The following is a 15125-nucleotide window of genomic DNA, read 5'->3' on the forward strand; positions in this document are numbered from 1 at the left end:
CAAATCATTTGGGAGCAACACAGTGAAAAATCTAAAGAATATGGGTTTAGGAGGGATTGCTTTGCATTTATCTTTATGTGTGGTTTTGTCCCTAAAGAAAAACGCTGTTGTAAGCATATAGCTATAGTTTTTCTTCAGTGGCTGGAGATGTCTGTGTGTTAACAAATTGAATGGCCTGATCCTTTTGCTTTATTCACATGAACAGTGTGATTGAACTTGTTGTATGTAAGAGAATTATTTTTATCCTAATGTTCAAGCAAGTCGTGTAAAACATGTCTGTTGAGAAGTAGGTTGACAAGATGCAGTATGAGAACATGTTTCGCTATTGACTGAGGTGGAATAATGTAACCTTAATCCTGAAGTGTTAAAACAAATTTAAACCCCAGATCCACACATTTGAATTCCAAATTAGCAGAGAGTTGTAGGTTTGGTTTTGTGTTTGTTTAGTTTACACCATTTTTCATCTCCAGTGTTAGTGTTGCTACACTAACCTTCTGCATGCTTCTCAGGAGGCTGCTTTTCTTCTCTCATGCCTAGATCTGTCTTTTGCTCTTGATGCTTTTTCATCTCAGGTCTTTTGTTTCTTTACCTACTGGCTTAACTCTTCATGAAAAAGTCACTTCTTACATGCTATTTTTGATAGGAAAGTAGTAGCTTCTTCACCTACACGTGTAAAAACATTCTGTTGGATGAGAGTTGTACAGTGCAATAGTTATGTTTCATCCATGAAGAAGTGTGCTGTGAACAATACGTGCAGTACTTTACCTGCAAATGATTATGTTTAAAAAAACCACACATGGTGTAATGGGCTGAGCTTCACTCAAGCACCATGGGGTGATTGTAGTCGTTCTGTCAGATCTTGTGAATTAGTACATGGTACAAGCTCAGGAGAAATCTATTACTTTATGTAGGATAGCATAACTCCCAAGATAAAACTGTGCATCTTGCTGAAAGCACTCAAGGTGTTTTCAAATAAGACCTGGTAATCAAGGAAACTTTCAAAACCCTGGGAAATAAAAGCACAATCTCAAAGGAGCAGGGTGCTTACAGGAAAACAAAAGGATAATCCAGTGTCTCTTTACAGTGTTGTAATAATTATGCTCTGTATTTCCTTTGCCAGTAGTTTTGAGGATGATCCCTTAAAGTCAGTTCATGCCAGTTTTCAAATTGCTGAGAAAGGAGGTCCTCAAAGTGCTTTCCTAAGTGGAAGGAGGTGTTTGCACAGGGCCTTTTTAGGATTTGTTTTTTAAGCCCTCTATCCTGTCATTTTACTGAAGGTGCCTTTACCCGGACTTTACATACAAAAAAGATATATTGATTTTTATTACAGTATCTGCAACTCCCCAAGATGAAACTCGTCTGAATATTCAGATAGTTTGTTGCTGCAGCTCTTGTATGTGTGAATTAGGCCAGAAGCACACAAACTGTGTAAAGTAGGTTCTTAAAAGAAAAACAAAGTATCCATTGTTGAAGCATTCTTGTCTGAGTGGTTCTTCAATGTGGTCCTTGGTTTGCCTTGAAAATCTAAAATGAAACATACCTCATCTTCTTCTTCCGCCTTACTTCCCAGGATTCTTTTGTCAGACAAATTGGATAAATTGATGTGAACCCATGCAAATAAAGGTTACTGCTGCGGGAGCCAACAGAAGATCCATTGCTGTTTCAGCTTCACTTAGAACAGTTTGTGCATAATTCTCTAAGTAGGGACTTTGCTGTCTGGGTTAAAAGGATTCACATATACACGAACCTTCTAGTGACGTGAAGAATGATTTCAGGGACTTGCTGAAGGATTCAAGGCTCCAAAACATTCAGATAACTAGCTATATTTCTGAATGTGCTTGCTATTAATCATAATGACTTACTGAATAACTGTAGTATTATTCCAAAAGAGCAAGTGCTCTTTTGTAGTGACTGGTGTACAAAGCATTCAATTGCTGCATTTAGAGCAATTGAATGAGAGAGCAGGGAATGTAAGAAATCTCCCATACTAAGTTCTCAGGTACCTCTGCAGCAAAGTTTTATATGTATTTGTAGAATAAAGGAATAAATATATATGCATACGCACACGTGTATTTGTCTCTGAGTCTTATAAATCTGGATACCAATTGATAACACATTTAACTTTCATTATGGTTGTGTATGCATGTTTTTAAATAAAATGCAGTGAAATAGTTGTCTTTGTTACTCTGGATCTGTTCATGTGCTTGAAATCAGATTTGAGTTTCAGTCAATTTGTGTGCCTGCTATTCTGCATGCTTTCATACCAGGACACAGAAGTCTAAGTGGCTGTTTTCTAATCCTACCTAAACCTGATGAATGTCTCCTACTGCATTTCCCCCTCCCCAGTTTAATGTGGCAGGTTTAAAACCCATGTGCTATAGCATCTGCCTTTCCTCTGAAGCTACCAAAAACTCCATCCATGTTTCATGAAGTGTGATGCTGTCTCTAAAGCATGCGATGTTGCTGTGGTAGTTTTATAGTTACTGTTTGCATGAATGACCCTGAGATCCTTGACTGCTCTCACTCAAGTTATCAGGGCATCAGTTGTGCGCATGCTTGTCTCTTTCACAGCTTTCCCCTCTCTGCACCCTCCACTTATGATCTTGCCACTTGAAAGAGAATTGAAACAGTAAATGATGTTCCCTGCTCTACATGCTGTGCATTGAGGAGGTGAAAGGGTGTGGCAATAGTTTGCCACCTGTCAGTGCTGAAAGACAGTTTTCTTCTGTCAAGTGACAAAGCATGAGCATACTTCTTGATTGAAATACACGTGGGCTGCATGTTAGAAAGAACACCCTATTTTTCAAGTCAAATGGCTGTAGCCCTGCTGCTGGCAGTAGCTGTGAGTAACTAACAGCATTCAGAGTGAAATTTAAAATGTCTGTTTTATCCATTTATTTTTATTGCTAGGGAGCAGGTTTGTTCAGATTAAAAATGTTACAACTTCAGTGACTTTAATTAGTACCTTGAGACTCTCATATAGTCACTAAAGAAACACTAGCTGATGCCTGAAGCACCAGTTAGGAGTATTATCTTACCCATGCAAATTCTGGTATCCACACAAGTATTGATTTGCATGGTGTTAATGCGTGTGGATGTTAATAGTAGTGTTCTTAAGCCATGCATGTGATATCTTTAATGTTTCCATTATTCCAGCAGTTGCAGCATGGCCAAATAAAGGCTGTATGATATTTGGGACACCTAAGCAGCAGATACAGCTTGAAATCAGGGCTTTTTTTTTTTTGAGAAGTGATAATCTTTGCCATGCTTCCAAGTTGTACCATGCAGATGAGTGAGGAATTGCACTTCACACTGTGGAACAGTGCAGGTTTCCTTCTAACTGCTGTCCTGTGGCTGGGCCTTGTTGAGTCACTCCCAGTAATCTGGGTTTACCCTGAGAAAGAGATCTCCACTGAGATACCTCTTTTCCCTTTTCATCCCATTTCCTCTTTGCCTGTTGTGGAATGTGCCAGTGGAGCTGAAGTGTCTTTGGACCCATGCAGCTGATGCAGAAGATCTTGCCTAGCTATTAAACTAGTCTTTGGAGCACAGGAGTGGCTTCTTGATGGTCCTCTATTTGGTGAAGGCCAAGATAAAAAATGTTCTATCTCTTCTGCTTTTGTTGCAGCATCTGAGTTCATTGTTAGCGTATTCCTGTGGTTCTGCTGGCATGAGGCTGCTCCCTGACATGGTGTTGGCAGCCTGGGTTAGGTATTCATCTGCTGCTCGTCCTTGTCCTGGCACTGCTCGGAACAGCAAGCTCTGAACAGAGTGGCTTTGGCATTGAGTGGTTTCAGCATAAAGAAGCTTTTGCTAAGCAAAGTTACAATCCCTCTTCTGGGTCACTTTGAGTGCCTTGAGCTTTGCACACTAGTTATATGCAGGTTAAAAGGTAAAAGCAATTGTTTATTGGCTATTCTATGCAAAAGAGAGCTTTCCTCCTAGAAAAGATTTGTGGGTTACTCATGTTACTGCAAAGTATACTTATTTTTGTAGGACAAAGAAGGTTTGAGTTCTTGAAACCGAATCTCCTAGCAGTGCTTTCTTTAAGAGCCAAGTTCAGCTTTAGGACTTGCTGTAAATACTTGTGTAGTTCTTTTTCAGAGTTCTGTTGGTTACGGTACTGTATGTGGGGTTTTCCCCACAGTCTGCAGCTGATGTGGCTTTATTTAACCCAGGTAGTTGAGCTTTATTTTTCTGAGAAGAGATCGATCCCCTTCAATTAGGACCCTTTTGTTTTTCTGCTGCTGAGTTTTCCATGTGGAAAACCCCTTGTTCATTAAGTGGAAATCTGGAAAAGGTTATGAGGTGGCTTTTCGAAATAATACCCTGTTTTGTTCAAGGCACTTCTGAGATCAGAAAACATTGATAGCTCTTCTATTTGCTTAGATTAGGAGGTTGAGGTGTGTGGGCCTGCCCCAGAGTTCCTTTTGCTACTTAGCTAAGTTTGCACTATTGCTGAGACTTTTGAGTGAGATCCCTCTTTGGAAAGACTGTTTTTCTTCATCCAAGAGGTTTCTGGCTTCATATTTCCCACACTGTGAATTTCCATCTGTGCAGGTAGCTGTAGGTGAATGATAGGTTGTTTACCTAAGCCTTTTTTTTTGTATGTGGGGTTGTGACAATCCATTTTTCTGTCCTGCTTTCCAGAGGCCTTGTTAAATTCTAGGGTCCAGAGCAACTAAGCAGGAAGCCTAATGCTTTCTATAGCTGAAAAAGCCCTAGAAACAAAGGGAAGGGCCAGGGACGCATTCTTGCATATACTGCTAAGTAATTTAGCTTTTATTACTGGCCCTCAAGTAGCCTCCAGTGTGAATATATGTACAGACAATGCATTTAGAAGGAAACGTTATAAGTAAGTGTTGGTCTTGATGTGCAGGGGAACAGGCATAATGGGACACTTTTCCTTCTGTTTGCCTCAGATTTTATTACCATGGAAGTAATTCTTCTTGCAGCTCCTTGAGGGATTCTTTGCAGGGTAGGATATACAGGGAGCAGAGCTGTAGATCAGCTTACTCTTCACTTTCCTTAGCTTCTATCAAATGTTGTTGGATGGTATTGGAAAAAAGTAGTTGCAGATGATTGCGTGCTTTCCTGAGTTCTGTGTTTCACCTAAGAAACATCCTCTTTAGTCTCTATGGTAGGTTTAGCTGGAACGGATCACTGTGCTGTGTGGTTGTATTGCTTTGGGTAGTCTGCTTGGTTTATCTTCTGCACTGTGCAGTACAGCCCATGCAAAAGCAAAGCTGAAATAGTTTGCAACAAAGTTGACTTGTCCAGAGCACACTGAATGGATGTGATCCATTCTGTTTTATTTCAGAGTACTTGGATTAAAAGTTTGTCTTGGGCACAGTGAGGATATAAAGCATAAGGTGTTCAAAATCAGTTAAATTGGGAAAGCATAGGTAATTCCTGTGCTGTTCAAGGCCAGGTTGGACAGGGCCTTGAGCAACCTGGCCTAGTGGAAGGTGTCCCTGGCTGCAGCAGGAGGTTGGAACTGGATGATCCTAAGGTCCTTTCTAACGCAAACCATTCTGTGATCCTGTCGTACTCAGTTTCTTCAAAACAAACAATGTTGCCCCTCCATTCATCAGAATTTATCATGTAGGTGTCTTTGTCATGACATTTATGCAGAAACACACATTGATGCAACATTAAGGTGCAATCCAAAGTGCTGCATTTGTTCCTCGTGTCCTCATAAATGTTCAGGCATAACAACACATTCTTCAGTTGTTGCAATGGTGGAAGCAGTAGGCTCATCCTATGCCTGTCTTCCTCTGTGCTGAAAGACAACAAGAAAAAAAATGTTTGCTTGTAGTGTCATCAGTATCATTGAAGGTATTTTTGACTCTTACAGGATGCCTTTGTCATTTTGTCTGCTTTATTTTGATGTCAAATTCATCAGACTGGTGTGGGATATATTTAGTGTTCTCCTTCCTATCCTGAATAAGATGTTGTTTAAAATGGTGCTTTAATAGACTAATTTTTTGTTTTCTTATACTAAATTATGTTAGACGATATGGAATATTACCCCTTTAGTTGATTCAAGTCAGGTATCTTAGTTAGCCCCTTCCAGCTTCTTGCCTACTCCCAGCCTACTTGCTAGGGGACAGCACATCAAGAAAAAGAGAAAGCCTTGGTGGTGTACAAGCACTATGAGATGTAGCCAAAATGCAAAATGGTGGTCTCTTAATAGCAGTGTTTTAGCCACAAACCCAAAATGCATGACCAGACAGGATGCTGTGGAGAAAGTTAACTCCATCCTAGCCAGACCCAGGATGGGAGTTTCATTTCTTGAAGCCCTGTTAGAATTATCTGTCTTCCTTTCCATTAGGCCAGGCAGCTTGAGGATGTTCTTTGCTGTCAGAAAATTAGATAGGGGGAGGCGTTGTGTGCTTGAAGTACAGCTTTTCTCTGTTCCAGCTCTGGTCTTATGCCTTAACTTCATCTGTCTTCAAATTCTTATCAGTTACTGATAATTACTAGACAGTCAACCTGTTTGAATTGTGGATACTTACAACTGTTGTTTCACATCAGCTTACTTACAAAATACTTGTAGTTTCATAACCATAGTTTTCTGTTTCTTAGATTTTAAATCCCCTCTTTTCCACCATTTTCTTGAAGTCAGAACCCTTTAAAGTCCATGTACCACTAGAAAATGAATGCCATAAAGAGTTAACAACTACTTATTTGTAATATAGTAACATCTAAAAACCACAGTCGCTGTCAGTGTGATGTGTCCCTGCCCATGGCAGGGGGGTTGGAACTAGATGACATTAAAGTCCTTTCCAACCCGAACTATTCTATGATTCTATGTAGTACATGTTTTAATCACAACTACCTGAAGCACCTGCCTGAATTTGTTGACTGTTGTGATTGAATCCTCCAAAAGTTTTTTAAAACATATTATGAGACCAGTATTGATCTAAGACTTAATTCCCGAATGAAGGTTTGGTGCATTTTAGTGAAAAATGGGATGCAGATGTAATTTTCTGTATGTGTTTTTTTAAAAAAAGCTTTGTGCCTTTTCTCATAGCTTTTACTTTGAGATACAGAATGAGGTTTTGGTGGTGTTCCCTTTAAGCAAATAAGGAATTACCATTTAGCTCATTCAGGTTCTGATGAGCTCTTTTTACTTCATCTTGCTTGCATGGAGTTGGAGGAAGCTCAGGGAAGGGTGATTCTAAAAACATACCACACTGAAAAAAAAGAAAGGAAAACTGAGATTTGGAGAGCACAATCTACATGATAAAAGGGAAATAGAAGAATTTTCAAATATATGAAAGTATCTACAAAAGGGAAGTCAATAAAATGTTTTCCATTGTCTCCAAAAGAAAAAAGTCCTAGATTCAAATAGCAGCAAAAAAAGTTCAGCTTACAAGGTACATGTATGTTGTCTGAGCCACTGTAATAGGTTGTCCAGTGAGGATTTGCATCTCCAGTTGACATTAATATTCTAGTTTTTTGAGTAACCTATGCAATACCACCACTTTTAAACCGATCTGTGTGGTGTGGAACAACAGAAATACCCTCTGTTTCCTTGGAACACTGTGCAGAAATACCTTGGAATTCAGGTTTAGCGGACATTGTACAGATCATTTTCCACAGGCAAGGAGGGCTGTGTTATTCAGTCCTCATAATAAATTACTGGACACTGTTAAAAAACCAGGTGAGACCTCTGCAAGGAGAGGTTTAAGGCACGAGCTAGGGGATTGCTCAAGGGTGCTTCCATTCCAGTTTCTTACAGCTCTGTAAACACATAACCTTTTAGCTTTGAGGATTTGTTTTGAGATTAAGAACATGAAACTCAGAAATAAGGTAGTTTTCTTTAGTACGTGTTTTATCCTCTACCCTGCCCATCTCTAAATCATGAACAGACACCTTGGGTTGTGTTCGAACGTCTGCAGTTCTATTCAGCAAACTTAGATGAAACCCCTTTTTTCCTTATTTACTGCCAAGTTTGCCATTCTGTGTATCTTGAAGTTGAAATTTATGTTTCTTTCTAAGGTTCAGAACCTATGAATGTAAAAGTTAGCAGCAGGCTGTTATTTAATGTTGGTAACAATGAATCATAGGATAGATACATTATATTTTCTCCTGTGACCTTAAAAATATGTAGCATCTGTTACTCAAAAACAGGTGTTACAGGCACAGTTGTGTGGACTTATGGAAATTGCCCATTTTAAGGAGCTGTATGTGGTGTTTGTGCATGTATTTATATTGATGTGATTGCCATGAAGTTTGATCAATTATAGAAATAAATGGAAAACAGTTTTGTTTTTTAAATATAAGCAATCGTTTTATGGGAAAATAAATCTTTTTGTTATGTCCTAACTTAATGAGAAATTTGTGTAATAAAGAAGATGGATTTTATCTTTTTTCCATGCTAAAGATTTGTGTATGTCTTGGATCCATCAATTATTTTCTTTTATATTGACTCAGATTTCCTTAATAGAACTGCATCAAGACTAGCAGGCTGTATTTAAAACAAAATCAAGGCACTCTTTGCCACTTCTGAACATCATGATGAGACATACCATAGTTCAGCCAAGTATGAAATCCTTTCTCTGAGAAACAAAGTATACAGATACTTTGTTCTGTTCTTCATAGCAAATTAATGACAAGTTTTCTTAGAGCTCCTTTAAATGTTGCAGATACTAAATCATATTTGTGTTCTCTCTGTAGGAAGAAAAACATTAGAAGTAGGAAGTTGCTGGAAAAAATAAAGGATTTTTAAGGCTTTATTTTATCTGAGCTTAGTTTTACCAAGTTTGGGCTCTTGCCTGTGTGAATACTGGGCTGCAGTAGGTAGAAGATGATGTGCAGGCAGTTGAACTTGCTGCTTGTGTAGTAGTTGGGTCTGACCAACTTTGTCTTTAGATCTCTGATGACTGGGCATGGCCAGGCCTCCTCCATAAAACTCACACCCTTGATACTCATCATCATGCATGCTCATGCGGGGTCTTCCAGGCTCAGTTCTCAATGGTTAGTTAGCTTTACATTCTGAGGCTGAAGCATTAGACCCAGATATGTGGAGAGCAGCATATTTTAAACAAGAATTCAATATTGTGTGTCTCACGGAGTGGAGGAGCAGCTCATCTGCCATGATGACTGCACTGTGCTCTGTTTCCATTGTTGAACTGGATGGTGTTTTCAGCACCTTTTTCCTGATGAACCTTTTATGGAGTGATGTTACTTTCACCTGTGCAAAATAGGAGTAATTGGGTTCTGTTCAACTTACAGCTTTTGTAGCACTGCCTTTTACTCCTGCTTTATTGAACTGTCTGGGACTGCTAACTGATGAATACAAGAAAAATAATTGGGTTTGTGAATTTGGATCCTAAAGTCTGGTCTCTAGTCTCACAGACATACAAAAGATCAGACACGTACAAAGGATTTATGTTTGTTTAAACAGCACTAGAAATGCATGGTAATGGCTTTTCCTGTCTTTAAAAGACAGGTTTTTAAAGTCTGGAGATGTTATTAAAATAAGTACTACAAAAAGGCTCATGTACCAACACATGAGGAAGGTGTTCAGTAGAGAGGCTTGCAGGAGTGCTGAATGCATCGTTGCCACAGTGGCTAATGAGTGTGAGTACAGTGAATTAAGTATACTAAGCTGCTTTTATTCCTGTTGGGAATTTCAGGTTCTTAATTGCTTGTCATCATTGCAGAGCTAAAGAATAATAAAATTAAAAGCAAACACCACAAAAAACCCCAATCAAAACTAAAAAAAAACCAAGATCAAATAAACAAGCAAACAAAAACCCAAACCCTTTAAAACTTTTGGCCTCTGTGAGGCACAGCTGGTTTTTGAGATGGTCTCAGCAGCTGCATAGTTCTCAGTCCCTTTGCTTCTGTGTGAAGTAAGCAATGCCACAAATTAACATAGCGTGGTTTATCTGTTTTCAGGCTGGTACAGAGGTGTTTCCATTAAGAAGCCCAATGTAAAGGTAAGCGTATACACATCTTTCTAATCTAGTGGGAGTTTATATCTATTTTGCTGTTGTAACCTAATAAAGTTTTTGTTTTCCTCACCTTTAGGATTTTACTTCTCTAACTTGTTTTCCTGTGGGGGGATTGGATTTGTTTTCTAAATTGAGAGAATGATATTCGTTAGTTACCCAAAGGATCAGAAAACTTCCTGACATGTACCATGTAATCTTTCCATCATTTCTAACTCTCTTTAAGAAAAGCATGGATGGCGATCTAGCACTGCTTAATTTGGGGTTTTTAAAGAACACGTTTAAAAAATTGCATTATTAATCTAAGACAACTTTGAAAAAAGTCTCATGAAAAAGAGTATTGTGAGTTTGTTCTTTTGTCAGATTTTCATACTTTAAGCACTACATTTGGTTGTTTTCCACTTGTATCTCTTTACTGCTCTTGGAGGAATTTTTGAATGTTCTGATATGAATTGCTTGCAAGTGCATGTATATTTTTGTAAGTGTCTATAACAGGTAGATAGTTGCTTCTGTGTAAGCATCTCTTCAATGTCTTGTGGTTTAAATATAGCTTGTATTTAAAAAGGAGAGTACCAGATTCCTCATGCTTACTGTATCATGTAATACTATCTGTATTATGCTTTCATGACTCTAATACTCTCTTAATGGGAAAGCCTACATTAATTGTGTGTGTGTTGGTATGACTTCTGCTTGCCTGTGTGTTCAGTTTTGATAGGAGAGCTCTTCAAAGCTTCCTTGGTTTCTTAGGTAACCAGTACAGGATCACAGAAATAAATGGCATTAACTGGAAGTGAACCAAACCAGAAACTGAAGTAGCATTTCTTCCTTTTCCAGACTTTCGTGTGGCTGACAGCATGCATATTTGCTTTTTTTTTTCTGATGAAGTCATTCCTGTTAGAGTCATCTTTTTTCCTTCTGCAATTTCAGTTTTGCCTATGAAAAAGGATTGTTTGTTACCATTTTGAATCATCTTTGCTTAGTATTCCTTTCAACCCCTTAATGGAAACTTTTCTTCCTAAATTGTACTGCTTAAAGCTCTCAAAATTTGAAGCTCAAGTGTGATTTGAGCATTGACTTTTTTTGTCAGAGGCTGTCAGTTGTTTTTAACCTGAAGATTACCAATGCTGATCTTGTATGACCATGAAAGTGCAGGCTTACTGATCTTACATACCGGGTCTGCTCTGGGGATTCAGGGCCGTGTGTTTTACAGAGATAATGGACTGCTATGAAATGTTGGTTTATGTTACCTCTTTCCTCATGTCTCATCACTCAAGAACACAATGGCACAGGCAAGGTTAGAGTCCAACCATCATGGGAACATCAGAAGGCAAATAACTGGAGCTAGACCAAGTGGGTTTAAACAGCTTTGTGTTGGAAAGAGGGAGGAAAACCGGATAGCTCCAGTGTATGCAATTAATACATTTTTTTTAAACCTATGGCCTTGTCATCTACTGTAATGTAGCATTTGGAGGCCTGGTCTGGAAGGATACTGATGCTATCTATGCTGCAGACTGCACAATAACCACTTCTCTGGCTCTCCTGGCTAACTTGCATCTCCACTAAATGTTCCTGGTAGTTACCTCTGTTCCTTACTCCTTTCTGCTGACTGCAGGCTGTCCTCTGAACTCCTCCTGCCCGACACACCTCTTTCCTGCCTGCTCATCACCTTACTGGATTATTGGGCTCAGTCTTTGCAGTAGGAAGACAATTGGCTAAACTTAAATGTTTGCTTTTAAATCAGTCTTGTCCCTTCCAAGGCAGCTGTGGAGGTGGTTTGATTCAGTGTGCAGTGCTGTGCTAAGAAGGACTAATGTGATGAATTGTGACTAATTGCTTGGTGACTTTTGACTCTGGCATCTTCTTTGACACGGTGTTAGAGGGGTTGGGTTTTTTTAATAGGTATATTGATAATTATTTATTGTGGCTTAAGATACGAACACTATAAACTGCAAATGTATTTTTCTAATGTCCAGACATTTTTCTCTTGCAGGGGATTTTTCCTGCAAACTATATTCACTTGAAAAAAGCAATCGTCAGTAACAGAGGGTGAGTATTTCTCCATCTAAGAAGCTGCTGTGCTTCTCATCTAGAAGGGAATCTAAGCAATAGTTAATAAAATTGACAGAGTGGTTTTAGTTCATCATAGCTTGTGTATTAGGGTTTGAAAATGTAATCCTGCAGAGCTTTAGGGAGTTTTTTTGTTCTTTAATAAAGCAAGACTCAATTCTCTTGGTTACCCTTGTTCACTTTTGGTACCTCTAAAGTTACAATTTTATGAGCACCTGGAACACAAGCGTTTTCAAGAACTGTATTAAATATTTTACCTTTCTGCTTGTTTCTTCACTGGTGAAGTTCTCTGTGTTCCTGTTTGTTGTGGAGGCACTGGCCTGTAGACAGCCCCTCTCATGTATGGGCAGAGTTTCAGTGAGGCATAGTTAACAAGGTAGCCACGTTACTTTGCAGCTTAGCAAAAGGAGCCAACCTGCCACACTTCAAACCAAAGAATAACTGAAGTACACTGCTGGAAATACTGCGCCTTCACTGTGTTTATATATAGCTTGTATGTTGCTGGAGGTAGGTCTAGTTTAGTCAATGTGAATAGCAATACTAATGGCAGTTGAATGTCAGAGATTTTACTGTGAGTAGGCTCTAAAACCTGCAAAGTTTCCTGAGAGATTGACTGAGACTCCTGAAATCAATATCTTGTGTCTTCACAGCTTTTCTAACCTGCATATTCTAGATTAAGGCCCCTGCAGGGAGATAAGTGCAGCATTGTAGACAGTGACCCAAGGCAACAAATTAAATGTGGAACATAAACCACATTAAATGGCATTTAGTGAAGTACCTGTAGAAAAATGGGACTTCTGATAGTCTTCCTTGTATGTTTGCCCTCAAAGGGACTGTGTAAAGATTATTAAGGGCAGCTGTAATACTAATGCTTCATAAATTTGGGGTGTAATAAAATTATATGTATAGCATAGAATTACTACTCCTAATGTGTACTCTTGTTAGGGGGAAGACCTGTTTCCTGCAATCTGTAGTTAGTTAATACTTAGTTCAGAATTTATAAGGGACTTTTATGATTATAGTATTTTACTTAATGTTGGTTATTAAACTGTTGTTCTCTCATCCCATGGGTTTTACCTTTTCCTGATTCTCTTCCTCATCCCACCACAGGGTGGGGAGGGAGTGGCTGTGTGGCTGGCTGGCATTTGTCCACTTAAATTGAAAACACAGCACTGCACCAGCTACTAAAAAGGACAAAAGTAACTGTTACAGCTGAACCCAGGAGAGGGTAAATTCACCAGGGTATGTTGTCAGCATTATTCTCATCCTAAATCCAAAGCCCAGCACTGTACCAGTTACTAGGAAGAAAATTATCCCAGATGAAACAAGGACAGCATGGTATATAATAATCTTATATTTGACTCATAGACCCAGAGTAATGTCATTAATATATAGTAGTTATAACAGAGGAAGTGCAGGGTTAGAGGGATGAAAAACATCCAGTTTACATGGTTAAATGTCCTGATGTCCGTTCTTTTTAAATCCAGCCATACTGTTGAAGGCTGATCTTCCAGAATGTTTTATTTTTCACCCATGCCAAAAGTTTTTAAATCCATTTCTAAAAATAGTATTTAGAAAAACACCTTTCATTGGTTTTGTTTTTTCCTCTCATATTAGCTGAACAGTATGGGGTGATTCCTTTCATCCATTAGTTTTCTGTGCTTTCCTAATGCAATGTTGAACTATTTTGAGTCCCTTCCCTGTAATATCATTTTAGGGATATTGGAAAAGAACTGTTTTTGGCTTGATAATAGGAAGAAACCTGGGATCTGCTTTAGTGTCCTGCGATACTGAAGAAGTCTCCTGGATAGGAAAGATTAATAGATGGTAGATCTTCTTGGTATTTAATGACATTGGCTAACACATTAACCTGCGGGGAATAAAAAGGTTGGTCTGGCTTAGAGAGAAGGGATACAAACCTGTGAAGACCCCCACTTCACAGGCAAGTTAATTTGACATGCTGTAATCATGAAAGGTATATTTATTGACCTTGATTAGAATGAAATTATGGATTTTGAACAGGTAACTAGGAGATGATTTACATAAGCTGTTCTTAAGGAATGTAATGGAGGAGCAGCAGATACGACTCTGGAGTTGCTTCAGACAAAATGTTCCTCTTAAGATGTTTTCCTTTATGTTGAACAAATTCAAACAAATTTAAGTTGTAGCATTTCACAAATTACTGTGCTAACATTTATTTCTTTTTCTACGTTTTCCAGGGCACTTTTCCTAACTCTTTCCCTTCTTGTCTAGGCAATATGAAACAGTTGTTCCGCTTGAAGATTCTGTTGTGACTGAAGTCACAGCGACACTGCAGGAATGGGCAGTGCTATGGAAACAGCTGTATGTGGTAAGAACAGTACTTTCCTCCCTATATTCTACCTCTGAGATTTCTTTGAAGATATGTTGCCTGTATTTCAGTTGATTAGGAAAAAAGCATCATTAATATAAAACTGTTAGATTCATCTTATCTACTGGGGGGTCTGCTAGCTGCAGATCACTGATCAGGTGAGGTTCTTACGGGCTGCAGTGGAAATTTCAGCAGTTTTGAAGTTCTGCATTCAGATCTGAAAGCTTCATTGTTTAAAAATAAGTAAACAAATTAGTGTTCTTAGATAGGAAAGAAATAGTATATGTGTTGAGTAACACAAAATGAAAGCCTTCTGTAAGTCCTGTCAAAGACTTCAAAGAATTATTCAGACAGTATGTATTTGTTTTAGCATCTAGAGTTTGAAAGAAGAACTCGCAGGTGGTTTCGTATGATTGTTCCTTCATCTGTTAGAAATAAAAACTCAAGATAATGCCTTGAGTTCTACACTCATCTATTTTATATAATTTTCAGTTGCTGCCACATAATGTCACCTACTTCAGTTTTCATTATGTTCTTCTCTTAATTGCCATATCCCATAGAACAGCAAATAAAACTTGCACATTTGACAATATTTTTTCTGGTTTTGTTAACTTCTTTTCTCCTTTTAGCTTAGTAATTAAAATCCTGAACTGTAGGTTGTACAAGCATCAATGGCCTTTCTTTCCTTACTTTAGAGAAATGCATCTATATAGAGGTACAGCAACTTTGTCTCCTTATTTAAA

The 15125-nt window shown here is 38.5% G+C and overlaps 1 protein-coding gene across 1 annotated transcript in view; it reads left to right on the forward strand.

Annotated features, from left to right (window-relative positions):
* The window catches only part of DOCK3 (dedicator of cytokinesis 3), a 204284-nt gene that overhangs the window by 19360 nt on the left and 169799 nt on the right, over positions 1-15125 (forward strand). The window contains 3 exon segments of the mRNA XM_034066545.1: positions 9913-9953; positions 11956-12011; positions 14286-14382. Coding sequence (XP_033922436.1) covers positions 9913-9953; positions 11956-12011; positions 14286-14382 — 194 coding nt within the window.

This window comes from Melopsittacus undulatus, chromosome 9 (assembly GCF_012275295.1).
Source record: "Melopsittacus undulatus isolate bMelUnd1 chromosome 9, bMelUnd1.mat.Z, whole genome shotgun sequence".
Classification (NCBI taxonomy): Eukaryota; Metazoa; Chordata; class Aves; order Psittaciformes; family Psittaculidae; genus Melopsittacus; species Melopsittacus undulatus.